General features: G+C 62.9%; 1 protein-coding gene across 3 annotated transcripts in view; it reads left to right on the plus strand.

Moving 5' to 3' along the window:
• Window positions 1-1,464: 1,464 nt before the first annotated feature.
• PEMT (phosphatidylethanolamine N-methyltransferase) overlaps window positions 1,465-27,154 on the plus strand; it is a 47,410-nt gene continuing 21,720 nt past the window's right edge. The window contains exons 1-2 of one of the 3 annotated variants that reach the window (XM_065897300.1): window positions 1,465-1,487; window positions 10,275-10,382. In XM_065897300.1, the coding sequence (XP_065753372.1) occupies window positions 10,290-10,382 (93 nt within the window). In that variant the 5' untranslated portion in view covers window positions 1,465-1,487; window positions 10,275-10,289. Of the gene's footprint in view, window positions 1,488-2,031; window positions 2,036-2,402; window positions 2,454-10,274; window positions 10,383-27,154 lie in introns of those variants that run through there. The other 2 variants (XM_065897299.1, XM_065897301.1) reach the window with 2 other exon arrangements.

Here is a 27,154-nt window from a genome sequence, read left to right on the forward strand (position 1 = left end):
GCAGCGTGTTCATGCCCGTCAGGGGTATGATCTCAGGCAAGTCTTGATTGTATGGAAAGGAGGGAGACAGGCATCTGTTGAGAACCTACTGCGTGCCGGGCTGATCCTATCGGGAGACACTATCGTACCTACTTTATGAACAGAAAATAGACTCAGAGTAGGGGAAGGTTTAGGTTTTACCCAAGGCCACTCGATAAGCAAATGTTAATTTTAGTAATAAAAGCTGCTTTTGGTGATTGCTGGGAGCCAGGCACTCAGATCCAGGGCCACTGGGGGAGGGAGGACGGCAAAGAAATGGCTGTTAGCTTTGATCCCCTCCCAGCAAAGGTCAAACTCCTGGCCAGAGAGGTCATCTAGAGATGTTTGTCCTGGAGCTGACTGGGAGACACTCATGATAAATGGCTCCCATATCTGAAGAGCTATCAAGGGGCAAAGAGAGATAACCCTGAGGGTAGAAACGGGCTGTTTGTTAAAGCTCCAGCAAGAGGGACTTTGGGTCGGTATCTGGAACAAACATCCTGTCCAACAGAGCAGCGTGCTGCCTCAGAAGTGACTTCTCTGTTTGCCAGGGTTGCCGGAAAAGGCATATTCCCCCGAGAGAGGTCGGCCTGGGGACTCCCCTGCCAGCTCACACCTGGGAGTTTTCAAAGGGCCAGGCAAGACTTCTGCCCCCAGATTTCTTCAGCAGGAGGTTTTTGATCCGAACAGTCCCGATCGATCACACTGGAAGCTGAGTTTGGCTTCTGCACGTCTGGGTGTGTTCCTTTCATGGAGCCAGAGTGGTGGGGGTGGGTTAGCGGTGGAGGAGTGGATTCCTCCAGTTGCATCAGCTATGGTGTGACCTCTGACATTTACCTTTCTTTGTTCCCAGATAAACCAAACACACAAAAACTAATTTTCCTGGCTTAATAAAAGAATGGGGGGTGGGGGGGAGGAGAGTGGCCTGGTAGGTGGGGAGAAAACTGGGGCTTGGGTGAAACAGACTGTAGTGGCGGGGTGGGGGGGGTGGGGGTGGGGGTGGGGGTGGGGGTGGGGGGGAGTGCTCCCTGGGGGCCCTCCCCCTTGGCGGGCTCTCCAGAATTGGCTCTGGTTCCGGAAGGCCCTGCCTGGACACCCTGACGGGGTGGTCAGTGGGCAAGCCAGCCCTGCAGCACCTGCTGTGCACCCAGCCCATTCGTGGCCAGTGGTTCTCAAGCACTTCCCACGGGTCAGGTCCTGTGCAGTGGGTTTTACCAGCAGCTATTTCCCTTTTACTTTTGAGAAAACGAAAGTTGCCTGCAACCACAGAGCTAGTGCACCTAGCTAGCTAGGTGCCAGCATCCTTCCTGTCTCTTGGTGGGCCTGCCCCATCCTAGGGATGCTGTGGTCAGCACAGGGGTGGGCACACGGTGGCAGCTCACAAATGCTCTGGGCTGGTAGGTGCTGAGGGCCAAGGGGGAGAGAAGTGGGCCGGAATCAGGAAGCAGAGGGACTGCCAGGGCTCCCAGGTATGTGACACCTAGCTACCAAAGGGGCTCTCTTGGGACCCAACCAGCTAAAATCCCACCTAATTTTCTAAACCCCTTCCCTCCCGTTGTCCCCCCTCCACCACTACGCCAGCCTTTTCCGGATTACTGAGGACTCCTCTGGTCTCCAGGCACCTGCACAGGTGGTCCCTCTTCCCACCCCCGCAATTTGCATGTCTGCCACCTTCTCCTGCGCACAGGCTTCCCTCGGGCCCTTCCCTGAGCGTTCCAGGGCAGTGTCCCCCGTTTTGCCATCCCAGCCCGCATCAAGCTATAACCCTTTATTGTGCTGCTCGGCTCTCATCTCCCAGGGGACAGTGAGGGCAGCCCCGGTGAGTGCTCGAGGGCCAGTGGAGGAGGGGTCGCAACCGGGTGGGGGGGCGGGAGCTGCGGGGTGTGCCCGCCCCCCGCCACAGGCAGCCTTAGGAGGGGCGGGGGGCCGAGCCGGCCAAAGTCCAGGTCCGCGGGGCTGCGCAGCGCGCTACTTAAACCTACGACCCGCCGCAGCCGGCCAAGGACAGGGACACCAGGTCAGTTGGCGGACCGAGTGGGGAGCCGGGGTCCGGGGGCCGGGGGCCGGCGGGCGGGGTCCCAGCAGCCGCGTGGCCTACTCGGGACTGGCAGGCGCCGCAACGGGCGGCCCTGGGACTTGTAGTTCTCGGCTCCGCGAGAGGCCGGTGCGAGCCCGGGAGCGCGGCGCTGCGCGGGGACGGGGACTACATTTCCCAGAAGGCCGGGGAAGCGCGGTCACCGGGAAAGCGCCGCGTCCGGCGGCGCTTCCCGGGCGCGATGGGGCCGGTGCTGGTGGTTGGGGGCTGCCGCGAGGCCCGCACTTGGTCCCTGCAAGGCGGCCCGCGGCCGATGGGGCCGGGCCGGGCGGGGCCCATGCGCAGCTCGGTGGCGGCGCCCGACTGCTGCGGGGGCCTCGGCAACTTGGACTTCAGGAAGGTACCGACCGCACCGGCAGCCGGGCCAGGAGGGGGGGGTCGCTAGGTCTGCTGGGTCCGCGGCGGGCGGTGCCACCGCCTACGCCCGCGGGCGGTGCCGCCGTTACCAGGCAACGGGCGCGGGGCGGGGCCGCGGGTACGTGTGTGTGAGTGCGAGTGCGCGTGTACGCACCCGTAACCGCGCGTGGGAGTGCGTACCCGTGTGCACCTACGGGATCGCTAGGCTCCGGGGAGGAGGCGCCCCGAGCTGAGACCGGAGGACAGGGCTCCTCCCGGGTGGACTGGCGGGGAGTTCGCGGCCTGCGGAGCCCCGCACGGGCCGGGCCGGGATGGGCCAGGCGGGACCTGGTTCTGAAGACCAGCCGGGCCCCTGGCCCCGGCCCTTAGAGTCTCCTCTGAGACAAGACATTAACCTTTTTGGCGTCAGCCACTCCCCGTGGAGCTCCCAAGAGGTCCCTGCCCGAGGCCGCCTTTTGTGGTCCATTCATTGGTACAGCCGGTACCGATCGAGAGCAGGTGTCCACTGAAGAAAAACGCACAACCTAATGGTTGCGAGTTGTGTTCTATTGGGGGCCTTACTGAGGACTCTAGCCCAGGAAAGAGCCTCTCAGTAGCTCTGAGGGGGAGCCAGGATATATAGGAGTTTTTGCTGGAAAAAAACCCACATCGAACATCAAAAGATTACTGCTAAACACAAAAAAGCAGACATCTTGTACATGATTTTAGCACTTTTCTATTTGTGGGAAGGTGCAAGAGTCTGGGCTCCTTGAAATTATTCCTCAGATCTGCATCTTAACTGCCTGGGGCCTGTCTCCTGTTTTTCTCCATCCTGAATCCCCCCTCAGGGTGCACTGTGGGGTTGGCGGCAGCAGCAGCCGATGGCTTGATGGGGGGCGACTTCCCTTGTTTACCGGAATGGCAGGCGGCATTCTTTGTCGGCTCTCACTGACCATTCACTCCACTGAGGCTGGAAACTGAAAATTCTCTGCCGGAGATAAAACTGGTCAATGTTTAGAAACTGGCTTGTGGGGAGGTGGGTTGAGATCCTGAGATAGCCGGTCCCCATCTGAGGAGGTGACCTCTGATCTGAGCCCTGAGTGATACGCCCTGCGGGGTGGGGGCCCAGGTGCTCTGGTGGGGGGCTGGCAGACCAAGGCCTTGAGGAGGAGTATTTGTTCAAGAACAAAGAGAAGCCTAGCCAAAGGGGACCCTCGGCATTGCCTGGCTTGGGGTGGATGTTTCATGGGTGAGACCTACGGGGGAAGGATGGGGCACCATTAACTGGAGGTGGGGAAGCCTTCGGGGCTTCTGGTGGAAATCAAGGGGGCAGTGGGCCCCGCTGCAGGGTTAGGGTCCTGCCCTGAGGTCTAGGCAAGGCTTGTGTTCTAGACCCAGCAGCGGGGGAGGGGGAGATTTCCTGGGTGTTGGGGGGAAGGTCTTTTCTGCCCTTCTTCCCTCCCCTGTGGGGCTGTGCGGTTGGAGCGATCTGGGAGCCTTTCAGGGGACAGGTCAGGGTGACCCTCGTTGGCTAACATTCCGCTTTTTCCACTGCAGCCCTTATTGGTGCAGTTAAGCCTCCTGTTGCCAACAACGCTGAACGTTACGTATTTGTCCTACTTGGCAGCCCTCCTCCCTCCTGTGAAAACCTCTGGTTTTGAGAGATGTCATCCTCGGGATGGTTTCTCTGCAGCCGGGCGTCTCAGCTGCATGGTGGCAGTGGGTTGGCCCCGCGCCGTCCCTTGGCGGTAATATGTCACGCTGAGAATCGAAACTCCTCTAGTAGCCACAGTTGAAAAAGTAAGGAATCGGTGAATCACTTTTGACAATATATTTGACCCGATACGTAAAATACGTCATTTCATCACGTGGCACCGCACGTCCTCAGCAGCCGCACGTGTGCTGACGTGCAACCATGGGCACGGTGCCCTTGACCACTAGCTCCTGGGCCTGCCCCAGCTGGTGCAGAATCTGGGCTTTGTTTTGAGCTTAGAAAGTACCCCCTTGGGCTGAGGCGCGTCCCCGCTGCAGCCTCGTCGACTGAGGCTCTCCCTGCCCTGGACCCAGCCAGGCTCCTCAGCTGGGCAGCTGAGTGAAGCTCGCTGGCCGGTGGGCGATGGAGCCGGACCGAAGGGCTCCAGTGGGGCCTCGGGGTGCCGGCTTCTTTGGGAGCACAGGCTGCCAGGGCACAGTCGGGGGGCCCCTTTCATGCCCATTTCCAGATGGTTCTCTAGCCCTTGTGAGCGATGGGTGGTGTAGGTGTCATGAGGGGCCCTTCAGTTACCTGCTCTGTAAAATGGGACCTTTGTCAGCTGTAAAGTGCAGGCCACCTGAGGGTGGGTGCTCTTCAGAAGGCAAGGCCGCTGTGTTCAGGCAGCGTCGAGACCATGCTGGGCGACAGGCCCCTTGGCCTGCACGGTCCCTGTTTGTGACTCATCTGTGCCCATTTGGGAGGCAAATCCCAGGGGCAGGTAGGAGCTGCCTTCCGGGGCGAGATGTTTGCCTGCTGCACTGAGTTGTTTTCCAAACTCTTATGGCGTTATCACATTAGTTAGAATAAACAGCAGGCCGTTTCTCTGGACGACTTACTGTGTGAAGTTCTCAAGGACGTAATTTTTGTCTTCAGTGTTTTTGAGTCAGAGTCCAGACCTTGGGCAAGTCACGTAAGCGGGCAGAACCTCGGTTTCTTCTCCTCTGTTGAGGTGATCGTGGGGCTTTACTCATCCGTCTGTCAGTATGGATGTTCTTTTCTTTTTTTTTTTTTTTTTTTTGCGTTACGCGGGCCTCTCAATGCTGTGGCCTCTCCCGCCGCGGGGCACAGGCTCCGGACGCGCAGGCCCAGCGGCCATGGCTCACGGGCCCAGCCGCTCCGCGGCATGTGGGATCTTCCCGGACCGGGGCACGAACCCGCGTCCCCTGCATTGGCAGGCGGACTCTCAACCACTGCGCCACCAGGGAAGCCCTTCTTTTCTTTTTTTTTTTTTTTTTTTTTTTTCTTTTTTAAAACAAATATTTATTTATGTGTTTTGGCTACGTTGGGTCTTAGTTGTGGCACGCGGGATCTTCGTTGAGGTATGTGGGATCTTTTCTTGTGGCACATGGGCTTCTCTCTCTAATAGTGGTGTGTGGGCTCCAGAGTGCGTGGGCTCTGTCGTTTGCGGCACGCGGATTCTCTAGTTGAGGCACACAAACTCAGTAATTGTTGCGTGGGCTTTAGGTGCCCTGCAGCATGTGGGATCTTAGCTCCCTGGCCAGGGATCAAACCTGCATCCCCTGCATTGGAAGGCGGATTCTTTACGACTGGACCACCAGGGAAGTCCCTATTTGTGTTCTTTATTTTATTTTAATTTTTATTGTATTGTATTTATTTATTTATTTTGGCTGCATTGGGTCTTCGTTGCTGCGCGTGGGCTTTCTCTAGTTGCGGCGAGCGGTGGGGGGTACTCTTTGTTGCGGTGCGCGGGCTTCTCATGGCAGTGCCTTCTCTTGTTGCGGAGCACGGGCTCTAGGTGCGCGGGCTTCAGTAGTTGTGGCTCGCAGGCTCAGTAGTTGCGGCTCACGGGCTCTAGAGCGCAGGCTCGGTAGTTGTGGCGCAAGGGCTTAGTTGCTCCGTGGCATGTGGGATCTTCCTGGACCAGGGCTCGAACCCGTGTTTCCTGCATTGGCAGGTGGATTCTTAAGCACTGCGCCACCAGGGAAGCCCCCTACTGGTGGTCTTTAACAAGGATCTTTCTGGTATTGATTTCTAGTTTGATTCTGTTATGGTTCAAGAACATACATACTTTTTCTTTCTTTTTCTTTCATGTGCACTTGAGAGGGATGAGCCTTCTGCTGTTATGGGGGCTGGTGCTCTGGCCCACCTTGTCCTCACCGATTTTCTGCCTACCTGTTTTGGCTTCATGTGTTAGCCTCAGTTTTTTAGTCTGAAAATTGGGCATGTCTCACAGGGTTGTGGGCAGACTCAGTCACAGAATAATAAGTGAGCTTCCTGTATCATCTCACTTAATCCTCCTGACGGTCCCAGGAAGGAGGGGCCACCCCCCGTCAAAGTTTACCCAGGTTCCCACAGGGCATCGGGCCCTGTCTCAGGACAGGCTCTGTTGCCTCTGCAAAGCCCTGGCCCAGGGCTCGGTCAGCTGGCTTCCTGTCACCACTGCCTTGGACACAGAACGGTTCCTTAGTAAATAGCCTTAGGCACCAGCGTAGCAGGGCCTGTCCGGGGCCCCTGAGGGCAAATGTAGAGAGAGGTCTGCGGCTTACGGCCCCCCGCAGAGGAGAGGAGGCCCCAGACCCACTCCCAGGAAGGGCCCACCTTGCCCCATGGACGCGGGACCCCACGGGCCCTCAGAGCCTCGCGGCACATGGCCCAGGACAGGCTCATTGGAGGAAGGGTGTGAATAAACAGCTTCCTGGAAGGAGTCATGGATTCGGAACTCTGGGGCAGCCACTGGCTGCTGTCTGTATCGTAGGAAAGCAGAGCCTTCAGGTGGTCTCCAGTGCTGTCTCGGCCCCCATCCCAGCATGTGGGCTGCACCCCTCGCTGGCTCTTCCTTAAGAAGGGAGCATTCCCCGAGGGCCCCTCCAGAGAGCATCTGTCTGTAGCGCTGGCATCAGGCGCACAGGGAGCACCCTCTGCCCCTTGTATCTTGGCACCTGTTTTCCCCTCTCATCCCCCTGGGCGGAGATGGGTCATGGAGCTTCCTGTGGTCCGTCCCGGAGGGTGAGGGGGAGCCCCCAGCCCAGCCTGGATTATCCGCTGCCCAGAGACCTTCTTCTGCGCCTGGTGCCCCCGCCATGAGGTCGTGGCCGCCTTAGTATAAAGCTTCTTTGTGGCCGCTCCTTCTTGGATGCGCCAGGCTCGGGGCTTGCAGCAGAAGTTTCCCGGTAGACGTCTCCTGAATCACCAAGAAGGCCCGGAGACGGAGGGTCCAGCTAGAGGCCCGCCCCGCTGCCCCCACCCCGTCCCCTTCCCCCGGCAGTGAGCGGTACGTGGGTCCCAGCTGCGGTCGACGTGACTTTGATTCCCTGGGCCCCTGCTGTTTGTTTGGATGTCACAATGTGACCCTGGGTGCTGTTGACCCTCGCACGGTGAGTGGCACGGGCTCTAGCCGCTGAGCCCCTCACGGGAGCACTGCCCGGGCAGCGGTAGGTAGCCCATCTCCTCTCTGTTCCAGCACCAGGACTTGGAGCCAGAGGGGGGCTCCATGGTTAGGGTTACCGGGAGCAGAAGGCCAGGACTTCCGCTGCTTTAATCAGGTTGGGCAGAGGGTGGGTGGGCCCCGGTGGGCCCCTCCCCTTAGTCGAGGTGGCCCACAGGGGTACAGGGTGACGGGACGGGGGTCTGGGACCCTCCTGCTCTGCTCCTGCCTGACCCGGGAGGGCACCCTTTCCAGTGGGTTTTGGGGGTGACAGCAACCAGGACGGGACCTGCAGGCCTCTGGAGCGGGAAGCCAGGAGGGGGCCCTCTGCTGCCACCTGACTTGTCCGTCATTCTTTCCTGCTCGGTGGGCCCTTCTCTGGGCAACGCAAATCCCCCCTCAAGGTGACCGGATACTTCCTGGATGAGAGGTTGACCGAGGGCCCTGGGACCTGGGCGGGGGCCAAGGTTCCAGTTTTGACCAGTTCAGCCCTAACAGGGAGCCCGGGCCAGATGTCTGCTGCTGGCCACCTCAGCCAGCGTCACTGCTTAACCGCTCTGCCTCAGTTTCCCCTCCGCCTCTGCTCTCCTAAAGGCGAAGAAGCAGTCTCTCTCCCGCTCACTTGCCCGGCCTCCTTGCGGGTGTTCGGGACTTATCCTCACTCCAGTGCCTGAACCCGGAATCTGGAATCTGGAATCTGGAAGCGCTGGCCTGGCCTGGCCCCCTGGGAGCCTCTGGCTTGATTCTCTCTGAGCTGGCACGACAGCGGCGCTCGTCTTGCTGGGTGGTGGCCCAAGGTGAGGTGTGAGAACTTACATAGGTGCGCATTGGTCTCGTTGCAGGGGCTTAGCTCTCAGACCCCCAGAGTGGAGCCTCCCGGGGATGCTCAGTGTTTGCTGAATGACGAGCAGTGGAATTCTTAAAAATATCTGGAGCTTGGGGCTTCCCTGGTGGCGCAGCGGTTGAGAGCCCGCCTGCCGATGCTGCCGATGCAGGGGACGCGGGTTCGTGCCCCGGTCCGGGAGGATCCCACATGCCGCTGAGCAGCTGGGCCCGTGAACCATGACCGCTGAGCCTGCGCGTCCGGAGCCTGTGCTCCGCAGCGGGAGAGGCCACAACAGTGAGAGGCCCGCCTGCCGCAAAAAAAAAAAAAAAGAAAAAGAGAAAATGGGAGTCTGGCTGACAATGACACCCTTGTCTGCAGAAATGCCATATCAACTCCCGTGGGAGTTGTTGCTGTCATAAGAGTCCGTAACTGGTGAGAAGCATGTTTTGTGGGCGGCCCTAAGCTGGATGTGGTGATTCAGTTGCCAGGCCGGGGCTGGGGGCCGTTGGCAGGAGGCGTGGTTTATGTACCCGGCTGCCCCCCAGCTCTGCACCCTGGGCACGGCTGGCCCGCCTGGAGTGGATTCCACACCCCCCCACCCCAAGCCAAGGCTTGTGACTTACCTTCCAGTTGAGACTTATTGTTATTCTGAATTGCATGTGGAGAGCTGCCATGAATTTCTAAAAAGAAAAAGAAAAATACAAAGAGTAATGCAGGGACTCAGTGAACACTGACCACGCAGAAGTCAGCAGTGTGTCACGGTTTTTAAAGGGAGAACTCAGCATTAGAGGCATCCAGCTGTTTCCTCCTCTTGTCCCTAGAGGCAGGGTCTTAATTCTGTCCCCGGGGACATCTGGGCCACGTCTGGAGCCATTTTCTCTTGTCACAGCTGGGGAGGACGGCCGGCATGGAGTGGGTGGGGGCCACAAAGAGTGACTGGCCAGAGGGTCGACAGCATGGAGGTGGGGAGACCCGCCCCGGTCACAGGGGGCAATGAATCTGGGGCTCAAAGCTGGCCCTCTGCACATACGGGAGGGGCACTCAGCGCTGTGTGGTGGGTACAGGGTGCTCTGGGCTTCTGCAGCGTCCTTGTCCATTTGACATGTGTTTGAGAACATGGCAGTTTGACACAGACCTGGTCTGTTTCAGTTCCCTGGTTTAGCTGCTTTGGGGACAGCGCATCTGGTTTACCCGAGCCCCCGGCGTGCACACCTGTTCCATGCTTGCCGATAGGAACAGCTGTGCACTGTGTGTGAGCTCTCGGGGCAGGTGCCGGGGTTGGGAGCCCCCATACCCAGGAGCGCTGGTCCAGGGGCTGCCGATAGGAACAGCTGTGCACTGTGTGTGAGCTCTCGGGGCAGATGCCAGGGTTTGGAACCCCCATACTCAGGAGCGCCGGCCCAGGGGCTGGGAAGAGTTCATCTGCATTTTCCTGGGTCTCGGAGACTGAGCATCTTCACACGGATGTCGGCCCCTCGGGTTGTCTCTGGGGCCTCTGAACACCTCTGTTGTGTCCTGGTCACCCTGGTGATGCAGACACGGGTCCCGGCGGGGTCACTGCCCCGCCAGCGTGCTGGACACTCATCCTCAGAGCTGCTGGTTTCCTCTCTGTGCTTCCGCCGCTGGCTCGGCCGCTCTCCAACAGGCACGACACGGCCGGTTGGGTTTCGGCTTTTATCTTCCATTTTATGAGATTACATTGTAGTAACCTTTGCTGGACTTGGACGTGCCCAAGCCTCCTGACCTGTTCCTGGAGGGTAACTTTGTTTCCAAGTTCTGGGGCTTGTCACTCGCTCCCGTGTCCACGTGGGGCGGGGCAGGGCAGGCAGGTCTCCCGCTGACGCTGGCTCTGTCCCTGCAGGCAGACCTCTGCGTTATGACCCGGCTGCTGGGCTACGTGGACCCCTCAGAACCCCACTTTGTGGCTGCAGTCCTCACCATCGCTTTCAATCCGCTTTTCTGGAACGTGGTAAGTGCCCCAGGACAGGCTGTGCAGAGGGATGGATGGACGGACGGGTGGCTCTTCCCTCTGCTCGTCTGTCTCTGGCCAGCATGGGAGATTGTCCTGCTTCCCCATCGAGGTCGGCACCCAGGGAGGACATGGACCGGGGAAGTCCCTCACCGCGGGGTCCCACGACATCTTGGCCTCAGCAGACAGCAGGTCCCTGCGGGGCTTTGCTCCCCTCCTGCCACACACACAGGGCAGCCGCCTTCTTAGGAGCCCCCCGCAGCAGGTGTGCTCCATAAACATCATCACTTTTCCTAATCGAGGCTTCCTGCAGGGTCATCTGCAGCCCTCGGGCTGAGGGGTGCTGGGGGCAGGAAGGAGCTGACAGCAAGTGAAACGGGAGGCAGGTCTGCGCCCAGGTCTTCTGTGGGTGCGGGGCCGCGAGGAGGCTGGGGGCCTGGGTGGCTGGCCGGGTGGGAGGTAGAGGGGAGTGGGCTCTGAGCAGTCCCTCCTGCCAGCCCTTCTCGGAGACATCCCTCCCCTGTCAGGATGTGGGGGAAGAAGCCCTTGGGGTTTCTGGGCTGCTGTCCAGCACCTCTGGTGGGCTGGAAGGGGCGGTAGACGTGCTCCCCGGGCCGCCCCCCCGAGGCGTCTGCCGATGCAGAGCGTGGACGTCCTGTGCTCACCTCGAGGGCGGCCTGCTGAACGAGCTGGGCTCGGCGTCAGCACACGCCGTTCCGAGCTGTCTTCCTCTCGGGTGGCCGCTCGGTCCCCGGGGCAGAACGGACCTGTTTGCATCTGGTTGACGAGTTAGGTCTTTTCTTCATCTGGGGAGAGTGGGGTGGGGGCAGGGTGCTCATCTCAAAGAGGCTGCAGTCAACACGCCGTCCCTCCCGACAGACTGACTGGTCTCCTGTCCAGGATGGACACACGGCCTTTTTCATACGCCCCGCTGGTTTCCTGTGCCGCTGTAACAAATGACCACAGACTGGGGACTTTAGAACAGCAGGAATATATTTTCCCCTGGCTCTGGGGGCCAGAAACCTGAAACCAGTACTGGTCAAGATCCAGGTGCGGGCAGGGCTGTCCGTCCCCCAGCTCCAGGGGAGGGTCCCCTCCAGGAGAGCCGGCTCCAGTCCTCAAGGCCAGCATCTTCCCCCCACCTGCCTCCCTCCTATAAGGAAACGGGGCGGGGGGGGACAGCAGTCAGGGCCCCGCCGACCCAGGACAACTCCCATCTCAAGACCCTGAACGCAAGCTAAGCCCCCTCTTTGCTGGGCAGGCAACCTCCACCAGTTCTGAGGTCAGGACGTGGACATCATTTAAGCCTGATTTTCAGCTGTCACACCCTTTACCCTTCATTGTCTGGTGCTGCGGGAGGGGAAGGTGCACTGGGTGGGACGCGGGGAGGGTGGGGGGAGAGCAGAATCACCGTGGGGCGGGCGAAGCGCGGGCCACCCCAGCTATGGCTGGGGCCTGTGTCAGGTCAGGGCCACTCAGGCAGGAGGGACCAAAGCTCCCCAGGAGGCCTGAAGATGTTTCCCCACAAAGCGAGCTCCGGTCCCCCGCTCCCCAGAGCTCCTCCGTCCCCTCAGGCCCCCTCCCGCCGCAGCCGCGCGGCCTCTCACCTGGCCCTGGGTCTGTATGCTTTAGCTTCCTACGTAACACACCTGTCATCTAGTGAGTGAGCTGGTTTCCAGAGACCTGCGACAGGTAGAGAGTGTTGGAATTGAGCTGAATTGTAGCACACCCGGCTGATGTCAGCATTGTTCGGACGTGTGGGGAAGACCCTCCCGTGGAAATTGGTGCAGAAGGGGGCTGGAGGCGAGGGCTGTGGGGAGCTCAGACCTGCCCCAGGGCCTCCAGGTGGAGCCAGGTTTGGGGAGTGGCTGCCCGGGGCTGGACCGCAGCTCTTGGGGCATCTCTGGACGCGCTGCCCTGCCTGCCCACCTGGCGCCAGCACCCCTGTTGCTGTGCCCGCAGGGGGCCTCCTGCCCTCTCTCGTGGGGTGTCCCTGACCCCGTCTCTGCCATGACCCCCTCTTCTTCACTCACTCACCCCACAAGTGCTCTCGGGGAGCCCGCTGTTGGGGTGCTGAGTGGCCCGCGGGGGCGGGGGGATGAGCCCACGAGATGCACGGATGGGTTAATGTTGGGAAGAATAAGTGCTGCAGAGGGACCAGCTGGGGCGTTTCCTTTGTCACCTGTGTCGCTGTCTGGCGCAGAATCTCCTCAGTGCCAGGACCTTGTGTCCAGTGCTCGGCCGCGCCTGGGCACGTCCAGACCCCGCAGAGAGCTCGCTCTTTGGCCCTGGCCCACACTTCCCCGACATGCTCCCTCCCCCACCTGCAGGAGAAGCCCACCCTGTGCCAGGGCCTGGACCAGCCTGCCCTCCTTGCTCGCGGTTGCCCACGCCCCGCCCCCGTCCCCCTGCTCAGCGCGGCCCCACCAGCCGCTCCTCTCCACCTTCCGCTCGTGCTCTCACCCCGCAAACACAGGGCCAGGGATCGCCCCGCACCCCGCCTTCTAGGACGAAGTGTGAGCGGTATGGCTGACCCGCTTTATCCCTGGGTGTCCCGCGTTCCCAGAGCCTTTCGTCCTGCTAGGTCACCTGGTCTGCAGGGAGACGCACCTCCCCAGAAAGGGGGGCGCTCCCCATGCGCCTTGGGGGGCCCTGGCACAGGGGCGTTCTGCCGGCTGAGTCCTGGCGGCCGCGGGCTCTCGAGGGAGCGGGGGCAGCAGGACGGTAGGTGGCGCTGTGGGCAAGGCCAGGGCGAGGCCGGGGGCGGGGGGGGGGGGGCGGGGGGGGCGTCCCCGCAACCTTGTGTGCGTTTGCTGCGCGGCTTCCGTGTCTGCCTCGGTGTCAGCCACTGTGGGGTGGGCTCGGCTGCCCCGGGGACCCCCACAGGGGCCGGGAAGGTGATGGTGTGGGTGCTGAAGGAAGGACGGAGGCTGGGGTCCCAGCCCCTGTGTTCACGCCCCCTCTGGGCCTTGGTTTTTCCATCTGTGAATGGAGGCCCATTGGGCTCTGAAGCACCGCAGCCACTCGGCTTACCCTGCCCCCCCTGGGGTGACCCCGCGCAGGCCCCCGGGAGAGGGCGGCCTGCCTTCCTGGAGCTGGCAGCGAGGTAAGACTGGGCATCAGACCTGCAATCCAAACGTCGGAGTTGGTTACAAGGAAGCTGGCGTCTGGAGCTTGTCCAGGAGACAGGGCGAGGGGCTGTGCGGCTCCTTGGCTTGGGGGCTGCGAGGGGATGAGCCGGAGGCTGGGCTGCTGGAGGAGCTGGGATGCGGTGCAGGTGGGGAGGGGGACAGGCCGGCCGGTCCCCTGCGGGAGGGCCCTGAGTGCTGGCCTGCAACCGGGTTGTGTGCTGGAGCCGGCGGCGAGGGGCATGCGCGAGGTGTACACGCGTGTGCCCGTGTGAGTGCGGGGGAGTTGGGCCGGGCGTGGACAGGTTGTGTGACACCCTTGCTCCCATCTGGCTCAGAAGTTCGGCTCCGAGGGCACGGCCGCGTACCCACTGGCTCTGTGCCGAGTTTCTAGACGAGGCGCGTCCTGCGTTTGCAGGGATGCTGAGTGGGGCTTCCTGGTAGGGCCCGTGGCCCAGCGAGGGCTTTCCTCTGAGCAGAGCCAGCTGGCCGGCCGGGCCTCACTGAGACCTCGACTCTGGGAGCACAGGGCTCTGGCCGGCCGCCATCCGTTCCGACCGATGTCGCCCAGGACGCCGTGGAACAGCAGCTCCCCTGTCCGCCTGAGCTGTGCTCAGAGCTGGATTCCTGCAGTGCTGACGGGTGTCTGGCCTTGGCTCTGCAGTGGGGACAGTCAGCCCCTTATCACTAGGACCCATGCTCGCTCCTCTGGCTGCGACGTCGGCTCGAGCGCAGGATGTCCTGTGGCGTGTGCGTGGGTGTGCTTTTCGAGGAGTAGGCGTGTGTCCTCTGGCGCAGGCAGCCCTGCCTGCCCCTTGGCCCCATCCCTCTGAAGGGAGAGCCGTGCCAGGCAGCAGCGTCGTCTGTGGGCAACGGGCTGCAGCTGCGCTAACTTCAGGTGTCCGAGGAGCGTGGCGGTAAAGCGTACGTGGCGGCTGGAACGCGGTTAGCTTGCCTTCTGCCGGGACCGTGCGGAGGCCGAGGGGGTAAGGAGGGAGGCTCTCCCACCCGGAGCCCCGGTGAGACCCCACCTGAGCTGGGCTTCCTCTCCTTCCCGGATCCTGACGCTCCAGGGATGCAGCCTGAGTTTTCTCACGAGTCCTGCTGGGGGCCGTGTGGATAGAGGATGCGCCTCTCCTGCGATGCTTCACTTGGACACGACCCGGCCTCTGCAGCAGCAGCTTGGGTGGGACAAGGTGGCTGCAGCGGCGGGAGGGCTCCTGGTGGGTCATCTCTCGGGCCCCTCCCGCACGAGGGGCAGTTTGATGACCTGGCCTCCCCTTGGGGTTCCCAACAGATCAGCCCTCCTGCTTCGACCTTCCTGTAGGCCCCGCAGCCTCGAGGGCCTGTCCACACCTCCGTAGGATGTCTGCTGTGACCTTCCCTGGAGCTCTGGTGTCTGCCCTCTGCCATCAGCAGGCTTGGTCTCCTCGTGCTCCCGTGCCTTTGCACGGCCTGCTCCCTCCTAGAAGGGCTCTGCCACACCAACCTGCCTCCTGTTTCCCTCCCAGGTCTTCACTGGCCTTCCCTGTGCCCTGGCCCCGAGCAGACGTGGCCCAGCTCCCTTCCAGCCTCCCTGACCCGCAGATCTGTGGTCGCTGTTGCTCGCGAGTTTATGTTTCACCTCCTACCTTAGACCGAGGGCTCCTGCCTTGGAGTTAAGGGCAGGCCCAGTGTGAGCGCAGGTGAGCCCAGAGTGGCCCGGGGTGCCGTGGGCCAGGCAGTTCCTCCACTTGGTAGAGGGGTGCTAGGTCCTCTCGCCGGCCGCACGGTGCCCACCTGGCTGTGTCGTTGGCTTTGCCCCATTCCTTGGTCTTCCTCTGAGGCCAGCGGATGTTCCGGGGAAAATGTCCAAGGCTTGGGTTTTTGTCTCATTTTACTGCTGACTTGCTCTGACCTGGGCCTCGGCTGCCTCATCTTAGTTCTGGAGGAGTGGCCTTTGCCCAGCTTTTCTCTTTTTTTTCTGCCAGGCTGTGGGGGCGGGGCAGTGGGTGTGAAAGGGTGTGGAAGCGCCGGGCATACTTGGCCCAGAGGAGAAGCAGCCGTGGGAGCCGCCTGGGTGCAGGCACGTCCCGGGTGCAGGCGCGTCTGGAAGGGCTCTTGCATCAGAGCAAACTCCCAGAGCTGCTGCCTGAGCTGAAGGCCCGGTGCTCTCACTTGTCCCAGAGTCTTAAGCCCAGAGATGCTCCGTGGCCTAGGGGTACATCTCGGAGAGTGTGTTGTAGCTGGCGACCCTTCCTCGCCTCCAGGAATCAGGAATTGGCCTGGGAGAGGCTCTGAGATGCAGGGGCAATGGGTGTGCTTGTCACTGGCCGGCGCCGGGCCACGTGGCGCCTGGAAGTGCCGTGGGCTCCCCGTGGTGTCCGGCCGCTGCCCGCTCTGGGGCCCGGGGAGCCCCGTTCGTGCCACCTTTCCTCTGATCCCGCCTCCTGGTCCCCTGCCCTGGCACCCTGAGCCTCAGGAGGGCTAGGAAGCGAGGTGGTCAAGTGCCGGCCCAAAGACCCTGGCGATGGATGCCCACAGCACCTCAGGGAAGGCCCCTGGCCTCGCCGTGTTGCCAGATCTGAGATTCTTGTAGTTTCTCCAAAGAGGCGTCAGCCTGGAGTGTGGGCTCCGGGGAGGCGGAGATCACGAGAGTCGGGGGGCCGGAACACAGGGGTCCTGGGCAAAGAGGGACGGAGAACCAGGCCACCTGATGCAGCAGGGAATCAGGAGAGGGCGGGGTGGAGCCTGCATAGCTTCCCCGACAGTACTTCCGGATCCGGTGCCTATCGTCTGAGGCTCTGGCCAGCCTCAGAGGGCAGCCCCTGTACTCGGGTACCAGCCCCTGCAGGGAGCGAGGGTCGCCCCGCCTGTACACACCTCTGCTACCTTTCGCTCTGTCCAGCCGCCCCTGCTGCAGAGGGTCCCCGGTGGCCCAGGGGCTGGTGGCTCTGCAGCACAGTGAGGGCCACTGCAGCTCAACATCGGACTGACCCCAACTGGCCACCAGACGGCGCACAAGGGATGCGAGGTCCTCCTGCCTTCCGGGGCTGTGCTTGTGGGCAGAGGGGACCGCAGTGAGGATGGTGAGGGTCCCTCAGCCCCCGGCTGGACAGCGTTATCCTCCTTCAGGGTCATCCCGCGGCTTAGGTAGGAAAATAGCCTGGGAAGCATACACTTTCCACAGGTGTGTATACAGGGGCCTGCTCCTGGCACATGACGGGCACCTGTTCGCCTGGCGCCCCACCTGTCCACCCACAGGGCTCCAGGTGAATAATGGGTGGGAAGGGGGTTCTGTGAATTACAGTGAGAAGAGTCCAGCCCTTGTCCTGCAGGTCATGAGCGAGGTGGCTGGGCGTGGGCGCCTGCGAGGGTCAGTCAGCTGTTGGGCGTGGTGCCTTGCTCTGTATCTCCCCACCAGCCCTGGGGAGGGGAGGGGACTGAGGGATTGCACTGCAGTGACAGGGGCAGGACAGCCTTGGGACTGGGGGCTCTGGGGGTGGGGCGCACTCAGTGATGGCCATCCTGGGAGTGAGAATTACTGTCACCACCCCCCAACAGATTTGATGTGCAGACCCGGGGTGGGGGCGGGTCAACGCCAGGATTTTCAGAAGCAGCAGCTGAGGACCAGAGAGGTGGCTTGACCTGCCCGGGTCACACAGCTGTAAGAGCAAGAGCTGGGCCTGGCAGCTGCGGCTTCTGCTCCTGTGTGTCATGCCCGCCTCCGTCCCACCCCCCGGAGGGCCTGCCTGGTGCAGACACAGCCCTATGTGTCGGCCTGGCCCGGCCCAGATTGGGCAGGACCTGGGGCCCTGATGGCCGAAGAGGCCCCCACGACACCTGCTGGGGGTCCAGCCCTGCGGCCCCGCCCCCTGCAGCCTGGGGTGCACGAGCGTGCCCCGCACCGGCTTCCTGGCTGGTGTGCGCCCCGCCTGTGTCAGTGTTATGACGGTACATGGACTTTCTGTGGGCAGGGCCGTGTGTGGGGCGCCCACGAGGGGCAGCCACCTAGAAGGGGCAGCTGCACATCCTCGGGCCCGTCCTTGGCCTGCTTGGCCCTAGGAGCCCAGTGCAGCCGTGCCCCCCGCCCGCCCCCGAGTCCTCCCTGCCTGTCTCGCGGCCCGGGGAGGGGCGTGGGCCTCTGAGCACACCAGCCTGTCCTGCTGCTGTTGCCTCCTGGCCGGGACCTGGGCAGGATTTTTCGCTTTTCTGAGCCTTGGTTTTCTCATCTGTGAAACAGGCACAGAACCTCGCTTGGAGCCAGCCAGCAGCTGCCACCCCTCCTTCCTCTCCGGCCACCTGGTGCCCTTTGTCGGCCTCGCCCTGGCCATTCCTCGTGGCTGGGCTGCCTGGGCAGTGATGCCGTCTTGCAGTGACAGGGCTGCACTTGCCGGCCCAGCCTGGGGCAGGCCCCCACCCTGCTGGCCTCACCATACCTGCCGGGACAGGTGCTCCATGTTAGCCGTGCCCAGGTGCCGCATCAGTGCCCCTGAGCCCATGGCAGGTGGCCCGAGAGCAGGGTGGGGAGTATGTAAGTTTCGGCCCCATCGACCGTCAGGCTGCTCGCTAAAGGACAGAGGTCAGATCTCACACCTTGGCTGGTGGTGGAGGTGAAGGGAGCCGATCCCCTAGTGCTGTCTCCCTGTCTTGACGGCCAAATACCTGCACAAACTGCTTCCCGAGAAACAGGCGAGGGAAGAGGAAGGGGTGTGGTTGAAAGCACCGGGGTTGCTTGGCTGGCAGGACTGTGGTCCTCCCGGAGGTGGCCACACAGATGCCATGAGCAGGGGCAGGGCCCTTCCTGGGAGCACTGTGGGCTTAACGGGTGCAGAATTCGGGTCCCTCCGAAACAAACCCTGATGGCATGGGAAGGCGTTCTGGCGTGGGGGTGGTCCTCAGGAAACAGGGGGAGTCGCAGGGACCTTCATGGGCAAGGAAGGGAAGAGAGCAGGTGCTTCCTGCCTTCCCACAGCGGAGCGCAGACGGCGACCCCGTGGCCAGGTGACAGGCGGAGGACACTGGCCAGGTCTTCCCGTCTGGGGGCAGTTGGAGCCCTGACCCTGGTTCTCTGGCCCACGTCTGAGTGTGGCCTGCACGGAGGGTCTCAGCACTCGGCCCCGAGGACACGGTGGGGATGGTGGGGACCTCATAGCCTTTCTAACTCTGCCGCCTGCCAGGCGCCTTCAGGCCTGAATTTGTGGAAGTGGTGAGCGGCCAGGAGCGGGGGGCGGGGGGGCGCTGGAACCCTGCGGGCCGTGGTGCACAGGCGGGCAGCCCTCCAGCAGGCAGGGCTGGAACAGCGTGTTGAGAAGGCACTGTTCCCCCACACGGATCTGACACCTTCCCGGGTCAGTGCTGACCCCCACCCCCCCAACAGGGAGCTTGGAAAGTCAGGTGTGAGATCCAGTGGCCTAATTTTAGACCTTGGGTGTGCATGTCAAAACAGCAGAATGATTAAAGAGAGAGAGAACGAGGACAGCCCGGCTTCAACCCTTAACTCCGAAGCCAGCACGTTCCCTGGGGGAGCATCACCGGCCACCTGACAGGGCTGCCCGTGGCCTTGGGGGGCGGGTAGGAGCCCCCCCTCCCCGGGTAGAGCTCAGTGGAGATGCGGGCCGGACCAGCAGGTGGGCGGAGGCCTCCACGCTGCAGAACAAGTCATGGGGTGGAAGAGGTGCGTTTGTCCAGCACCGCGGGAGGAACCTGCTTTGGGCAGTAAACCTGCTGGTGCGCAGGGAAGCTTTCAGCTCACACAGGTCCCCGGCCTGCTCAGGGGTCAGACGGCTCGTTGGCCCCGGGGCTGGGAGGCCGGCCCTGGGCTGTCCAGTGGTTCTGACCCCTCGCCGGCTGTCACATCCCCTGCCCACATCTCCCTCCTGACCTGCCACTTACCTGCTGTTCCGGGCTTGTTAGGATCATGCGTGGAGGGAGAGCATGTCCCCCTGAGGCGGGAGTTACCGTTCCCCGCGGGGGGGGCACCTGGGAAGAGCGGTGTGACCCTCCTCCCCTTGGTCGGCCTCGATCGCTCCAGCCCCTCCCCCAACCCCAGGGTCCCTGCCGTCTGCCCCTCCCCCTGGGCGTGGCCACTTGTTTTAGTCTCTGCAGTTTAGGACGTTGAAGGTTTAAATGTTGGCCACGCACGTGCACCATCCACCATCTGCGGAAGGCGGATGGTGAGAACGGCTGTCTGAGCCCTGCCCCGGGCCCCGGACGCGCCCCGAGATGCCCACCTGCCCACCTGCCCCCACCGCAGCCCCTGCAGGTCCCTCATCCTTTCGTTCGGGAAAGCAGAAGATGGGAACTGGCCTTTGTTAGGGTCCCCTAAGCGCTGGGCCCTGTCCTCACAGCCCCTCTGAGTGGATTTTGGAGGCCATTCACTTTCACACCCAGAGGCCTCTGCACTCTTTCAGCCCCTTGTGGGGATGTCCTGTCATTCGCTCAGCAGGCCCCACCAGTGGATGAGCGGCTGATGTCACACTTTGCCCCATAAACAGCCCTAAAATAAACGTCTTCATCCTGCTTATCTGCACACGTCCAGGATCTGCTTCTGGACGCGGAACCTCCGGTCACCGGACCGTGTGGCTGTGACTGGTGGAGCTGGCAGGGAGGCCCAGGGCCCCACATCCCGAAGCCGACTGGCTGGTGGCTTGAGCGCGACCCTTGACCCCTGCGTGCTGCAGGAGTCCCTGAGCCGCCCCAGCCGTGCATCCACGAGGCCCCTGGGGCTCTTGCTTCAGCCGGGCTGAGCAGCGGCTCGGGAGGCTGTGCAGGGTCTTCCGGAGAGAGCATGCTGTCGTGCTGCAGGCAGGGGCCGTCCTGTTCTGTGTTCTGTCTGCCGCGTCCTCGGGGGACACAGAGCCATAAGCCCCCCCTCAGGGCCCCAGAATGTTCCCGCGGTGGGGGGGAGTGTGGCGATTAGCACAGAACACGGTATTTTGACCCAGGCTGTACTCAGTGAGGAGAGACTGTCCCCAGTCGCAGGGCTCTGCGAGGGGATTGGGTTTCCGTCAGGACGCAGGCTTTTTGTGTTTCTCAGCTGCCGGGCGGTGGGGGGCGGGTGACGACGTCACAGCCCCTGGGAGCTGTGTGGCCGTGACCAGGACGCGCACCTCCCAGCCCTGAGACCCGGCAGAGCAGCATGGCTTCTGCCCGGGGAAGGGGTGGGTTGTGTCGGCTGTGGCTCCAACAAGTGCGCAGTGGGTCTGGGAGGCGGGCGGGCGGCCGGAGGACACGGGGACCGCCGCGCTGTCTCGGCAGCTTTTGTGGGAGCCCGCTGGATTCCAGAGTAAAAGGCTAGGCTGCTGTCACCGCGGAGGGCTGGGCCCCGTGCTGGGTCCGGGAGACTTCTGGACGGATGTCCCAGATCGGGCGTGTGCGTGGCCTGTGGCACCTCTGCGTCCCGCCCATCTTCAAGGCCTGCATCCACACATTTGGCCGCTGGCCGCGGGTATCCGGGCCGCTGGGGGCCGCGGGCGAGATGACCCCCCAGCCCTCTCCACGCCGCTCTGCTCCTCCGCCGTGGGGCGTCCCTCCGCGCGGCCCCCGGCCTTGTACCTGCTCCCTGGCGGTGCAGCAGCCCTCGAGCCTGGTCTGTGGGCGGCGGGTCCTGATCAGCCGGGGTTCCTGCGAGGAGCAGGTGGTGCTGGTGGGGCCCTGGCCGCCGGGGGTTCCTTGTTCGACCCCAGAGATCCCACAGGCATCTGGGGTTTCGGATTTCCTCTCTCTGGCTCCTTTGTCCTGCCGGCTCCTCCCCCATTCGCTTTGTCACCTGCAGTGTCCCTGCACCTGTGGCGCTTTCTGGTGAACCCTGGCCCACTCCGCCTCCCGCCCCCCACCCCCCAGGCCGGCATGTGGCCTGGTCGGCTGGACTGGACTCCGCTGGTCTGGTCCGGACAGCACCCTGGGGTGTTGCAGGCCACATGTTTCTGCTGGAGGACCCATCTCTCTGTGCTCTGTGTGGGTCTCCTTTTCAGCCCTCAGGCCTCGAGTGAGGGTCACCTGCCAGAGAGGCCTCCCCACGGCCCTACCCCAATTTATTCTTCCTCCCAGCACCCTTCTCTGGCGATCACATCCCCAGTACATCTGCCCCGCACTGGAGGCCCCGAGGGCAGAGGCCACGCTGGCCTGGTCTCCTCGGTACCCATTGGCTGCCGGGGTCGGGGGGGTGGGGGCGGGCTTGCAGCGCGGGGAGACTGGCCTGGCCTGGCCTCGGCTGTTCTGTAAATACCTCCCCCGGGTGCCCCTCGGTGCTGGATTAATTGTCCCGAACCTCTGCCCCAGGAGGCCGTGCCTGGCCCCCAGCACCTGGAGCAGGGGGGTGCTCAGCTCCAGTCCTGGAGAAACCACGGCCCCCCAGCCTCAGCGGGCCGCCGGGCTCAGTCCTGAAGGTCATGTAGACTTGTGCAGAGGCCCAGCCCCTGGCCACCTCGTTTCTGTCCTTTAAAAGGAGAGGCAACCAAATGGAGCCCAGTGGACAGGGCTCAGGTCGGCATGCGGCAAAGTGAACGATCCCAGCTCAGCGCTGAGTTCAGCGGCTGTGAGGACACCAAGCGTGTTTGTCGGCACGGAAGCTCAGCAATTATCAGGAGCTCGCTGGGACTTGGTGTGGCCTCCAGGTCATAAGCCGTGGGCCACAGGCGGGGTCAGCCCTCCCCTGGAATGGCAGCCCCTCTTCCCCTCTTACGAGCTGAGCCCCTGGAGTGACAAGCGTGCCTGTTGAGTCCCATCCCGCCTGGGGTGAACGGTGGGGTCGCCCCCTCCCTGGACTGCACTGGCCTCCCAGCATCTTTGTGCTGGTCCCTGGGCGAGAGGCGGTGGCCGGCGGGGTCGTGTGTGGGACGGGCCGCTCCAGGCCGCTACTCGCAGCCCTTCAGGCTTGCGTCCTCGGCAGATTCAGCAGGAGTCTGGCCGCGTGTGCACGGCCCCATCTGCTTCTGCACAGAAAGCCCCGCTGCTCCCGCGAGGCACCTAGACCATCTGAATGTGCGTCCAGTGGGTTCTGGGCTGCTGGGCTGCCGGGCTGGGGCGGGATGGCGCCCTGCAGGTTCCTGCCACACCTTGGCTGCGGGACGCGCTCTCCCCGACGCTGTCGCTCCCCCCTTTCCCCATGAGCGACGGCTTTGCCTGCCCCCGCCCACCGCCCACGCGGAGGCGGCTGTGGACCTGGGCACTTAGCAGGTCGGGGGTTTGACCAGTGTCCGAGCGCAGGACGCCCGGGAGGCTCGGAGAGGAAGAGGCCCCTCCCTGGGGTTCCCAGGCTGCTTGAGGAGGGGGGAGCCTCCAGAAAAGACTCCGGGACTCGGAAGACGGCATGTGGCCCAGGGGATGGAGGGGACAGAGTGGAGACCCCCGAGGACGGGAGGCTTCTGGGCAGAGGGAATTGTTTTTTTAATTTGCAAATTTTAAGTATGTGGAACAGTGGCGAGAACGGGCCTGCTGTCGCCCGGATCCCAGGACATCCTGCACGGTTGCTGCCCCTGCGTCGTTGCATCCCCAAAGCTAAGGACGTTTCCTGCCTCAGCACGACCTCATTATGAGAGAGAACATTGTGAGCAAACTTTGGAAGCAAGAGCAGGGTTTGTTCTGTGTTCTGGAACGAGCGGGTGAGTCATGGCATTGGCCGCCCGCCCCCGGCCCCTGGGACAGGGGAGGCCGTCAAGGCCCTGGGGTCCGGGGTCTGGACGAGGTGAGGCCTGGACCCAGAATGCAGGACAAGGTGGGAGGGACAGCCAGAGGAGGGTCTTCAGCATGGCCAGCAGCAGGCGAAGGGCGGTGGGCAGCCCCTCCGGATGGCCGGGATGTGCAGGAAGCTGTGGCGTCCAGGCAGATGGACGTGAGGGGACGCGGGGCCTGTGGCCGCTAGGTGGCCGGGGACGCCGGCACGGAGCAGGGCTGCCCGGGGGTGGCCCGTACGGCTGGGCTCCATGTCGGTGGTCCCGGCCGGCCCGCCTGACGTGCCCAGGAGAGGTCAGGCTCTGAGGGGTGGGGCCTGGTCCGGGATCCGGCGACGTGCCGCCCGGGGGCAGCTGGGGACACCGGTGGCCCTCAGGACTGGGAGACGCCTGGTGAGGCCAAGGGCCTGGGGCCGTGGCGGCTCTGGAAGGGGCACCGGAGCGTCACCTCCGTCACCAGTGCGGCCTCCCCTCCTTCCTACGAGTGTTTCTGGCTCCACCGACAGAAACACTGAAGGTGGGGGGGGGTGGGGGGGGCCGTAAACTGCCCGCATCTCCGCCCAGGCTTCACGTGGCAGAAGCTCCTGGTGCGGTGGGAAAGGGCTCTTGGGCCCCGAGCCATCGTGCCCAGCCCTGCAGGGCGTCGGGGCTGTCGGGGCTGTTGGAGTCCAGCCCGTCTGGAGATCGGTGCCAGCAGATCTGGGTGGGGGGCAGGGGGAACAGCCCGGAGGCCCAGGGGCTTAGTGGCTAGAGACAGGCTCTGAGTTCAAGGCTGGGCTTTCCCACTTCCCAGCTGTGTGGCTTTGAGTGAGTCACTTAACCTCTCTGTGCCTCTGTTCCCTTGTGTGGTGTGTAAACTGAAGTGCATTCCTCGTGGGTGGCGGCGAGGACTGAGAAGGTCCCCGGGCGGGCGCTGCACACAGTAGGTGCTGTTCTCTGATCCCATCCAGCCATCATGAGAGGTGCTGACTTCTCCTGGGAAGGCCGTTCCCGAGGTTTGCCAAAGCAGGAGCTCCATCTGCAAGCTCCTCCGAGGCGCAAAGCCTGTTGTTCCAAGGACCTGACGGCCACCAGGGTCCCCAGAGAGTTGCGTGCCCCGTCAAGCTGAGAGGTCAAGGAAGGCAGGAGCTTGGTTTTGCCGTCTGCCTGCAGCTGTACTCTGAGCCCCAGACGGCCCAAGGGGTGTGTGTGTGTGTGTGATGCCTTCTGTGGCTGCTTCTAGGACAGCACCTTCCAGGGGTCATCCCGTGGGTGGGGAGACGGGAAAGAGGCTCACACACCAGCACGCCCGAGGAGTCGAGTGTGCAGCAGGGTCGTGGGTGTGCACAGAGGAGCCCGAAGCCAACTTTGGGGGAGCTGCGTCGGGAGCAAGCGGCTGCAGGGTCCCCACCGTGTCCTGGAGCAGCACAGCTGCCTCGCCGTCCCAGGGTGTCTGGTTAAAGCGCAGATTCTGACTCAGCAGGTCTGGGGCAGGTCCTGAGAGCCTGCATTTCTAACAGGCTTCCAAGCTGCCGGTCTGCGGACCACTCTGGGTTTGAGGAACAGGTTTAGAGGCAGCGAGGAGGCCAGCCTGTGCGGGAAGGCAGCTGGAGAGAGCAGCACCGCGTCCCCAAGCCCTCCTGGCGTCAGGTCCCCCTAGACGGGGCAGCGTCCCCAAGGGACGGCATCGTGGCCCCGGTGGCCTCAGGCCTAGTGACTGCACAGCAGGGAGGGCCCCCAGGCCCGGCTCAGCCCCGCTTACACCTGGATGCCACACAGGTTCAGGAGTGGGTGCTGTCCTGGTGGAAAGGTTCAGACCACACGCAACTTTCTTCCACGAAAGACAGTCCCACCAAAGCGCGATGCCCTGCCCTGGCCAGGTTGTGTCCCTGCTGTGGCCCAGCTCGCTCCGGGAGGCTGGTGATGGCCAAGAGATGGGCCCCTGCCAGCTCCGGACGCCTGACCAGGAGGTGAGCTGGGGTCTGGGCCACAGCGAGGTGAGCACCCTTGGACGGAGCTGGGGATCTCCGTCCCGAGCCGGGGGCCCGCGGGCCGTGTCACGCCAGTCCATGCAGACGGGGCCTCTTTTTCTGGATTAACTGTGAGGGAGCACAATTAGGCAAAGCACTTTCCTCAGCGCAGTTCCTGCCCTGGAGGATAAGAGGATTAGCTGCACCCTCGGGCTCCGGCATCAGTATTGTGACATTGGCTGATGGAGCTTCACTAGCCCTCCGGCACATGCCCTTCCTCTCTGGGCGGGGGGCTCACAAGGAGAGCCCCCGGACAAGTCCCGGCCCTGCCTTTGTGCATCGCGGCAGGTTACCTTCCCTCTCTGAACTGCAGTTTTCACCTGAAACGTGGTTGTAGAAATATTGATCTGCCTTCTCCCCCGCCACGCAGCCCAGGTCTGGGGCTGACCTTTCAAGCCCAGCGAGTGGGTGGCCTCCTGACAGATGCCACGTCTGCTCTCTGGACCTGGGGACCAGACGCCACACCCCACTGCTGCCGCCCCCTGGGGGGGGGGTCCCAGGGCCGAGAGAGGGCAGACGTCTCGTCTTCACCCACCGGCTCAGCGGGTGACGCGGAGGCTACAGGGGGGTTCCGCACTGCTCCCTGCTTCCCAGATGAAAGCGGTCTGGGAGAGAGGGGCTCAGGCCCGCCTTCCTGCAGAGCACCCCCCCCCCACCCCCAACCCTCCCGCCCTCCCTGCCCGGGACTCCTCCCCCTTCCTTTCTGTGTCTCGTGACTCCTTCCCACTTCCTTCCTGTGTCTCGTGACTCCTCCCCACTTCCTTCCTGTGTCTCGTGACTCCTCCCCACTTCCTTCTTGTGTCTGGTGACTCCTCCCCCTTCCTTCCTGTGTCTCGTGACTCCTCCCCGTTTCCTTCCTGTGTCTCGTGACTCCTCCCCGTTTCCTTCCTGTGTCTCGTGACTCCTCCCCTTCCTTCCTGTGTCTCGTGACTCCTCCCCACTTCCTTCTTGTGTCTGGTGACTCCTCCCCCTTCCTTCCTGTGTCTCGTGACTCCTCCCCGTTTCCTTCCTGTGTCTCGTGACTCCTCCTCGTTTCCTTCCTGTTTCTCGTGACTCCTCCCCCTTCCTTCCTGTGTCTCTGTCCGGGCTTAGGAAGGGATCTCTGTGCCCCAGGCCTTGGCTCCTCGCTCCCGCTGTCAGCTCCACGTCCTGCCCCCACCTGGGCCTCGGGCTGTGCACTGTGGGAGGTGCCCCCCGAGGGTGCCCTGCCATTGCCCGGTCAGTCTTCCCAGCCCACCCTCCTGGGGTCACACAGCACGGGCTGGGTGGGCACAGGTGCCCAGAACGCTGAAGGCTCACTTCCCTCAGCCCAGCAGACGTGCGTACACACAATCCTGGGAGCAGCTCTGCTGACACCAGCAGAGCTCGTGATGCAGGGCCCCCAGCTGGGGTGCGCGAGCCAGCGATGGGCCATCCACGCACAGCTCCCTAGACGGTCTGGTGGCCACACGCGCTGGAGAAGGCTGGACGGGGCAGAAACCAGGTCAGGGGCCGTGGGGCGGGGGCTCGGGGGCGCGGGGAGCTTTCCAGGGCGACGGGAAGTGTCCTGTGTCTAACAGAATTTTACTTTTACCTCTAAAGCTGACCGAAAATAGTCTCCCCTTCTAAAATAAACTACTCTTCGCTCAGAAAAAAAAGAAAAACAGCCGTCCGGCCGCAGGTGCGGATGCTGTGCCGACACTGGCGTTGGCACTGGTCTTGGTGGCGTGTCCCGCCCACCCGCCTGTGATGCCAGAGGGGGCCCAGCTGCCTATCGAGCCCACGTATCTAGACAGCTCCCCCAGCTGAGCGCCAGCACGGCCCAATTTTCTTTCCGAGGCTGAAGTCCATGTAAATATTGACCAAATAAGGCAGACCAGGTTTTGTACTGTATTTGGTTAGTAGTTGAAGAGCCACTCACTCCACGGCTATTTTCCCAGTGGCTTCCTACAGAGGGGCCTTGTTTCATTTAAAATTTTAAAAAGACCCTAAAGAGCTGTGCG

The sequence above is a fragment of the Phocoena phocoena genome, chromosome 19 (assembly GCF_963924675.1).
Source record: "Phocoena phocoena chromosome 19, mPhoPho1.1, whole genome shotgun sequence".
NCBI classification, from domain to species: domain Eukaryota; kingdom Metazoa; phylum Chordata; class Mammalia; order Artiodactyla; family Phocoenidae; genus Phocoena; species Phocoena phocoena.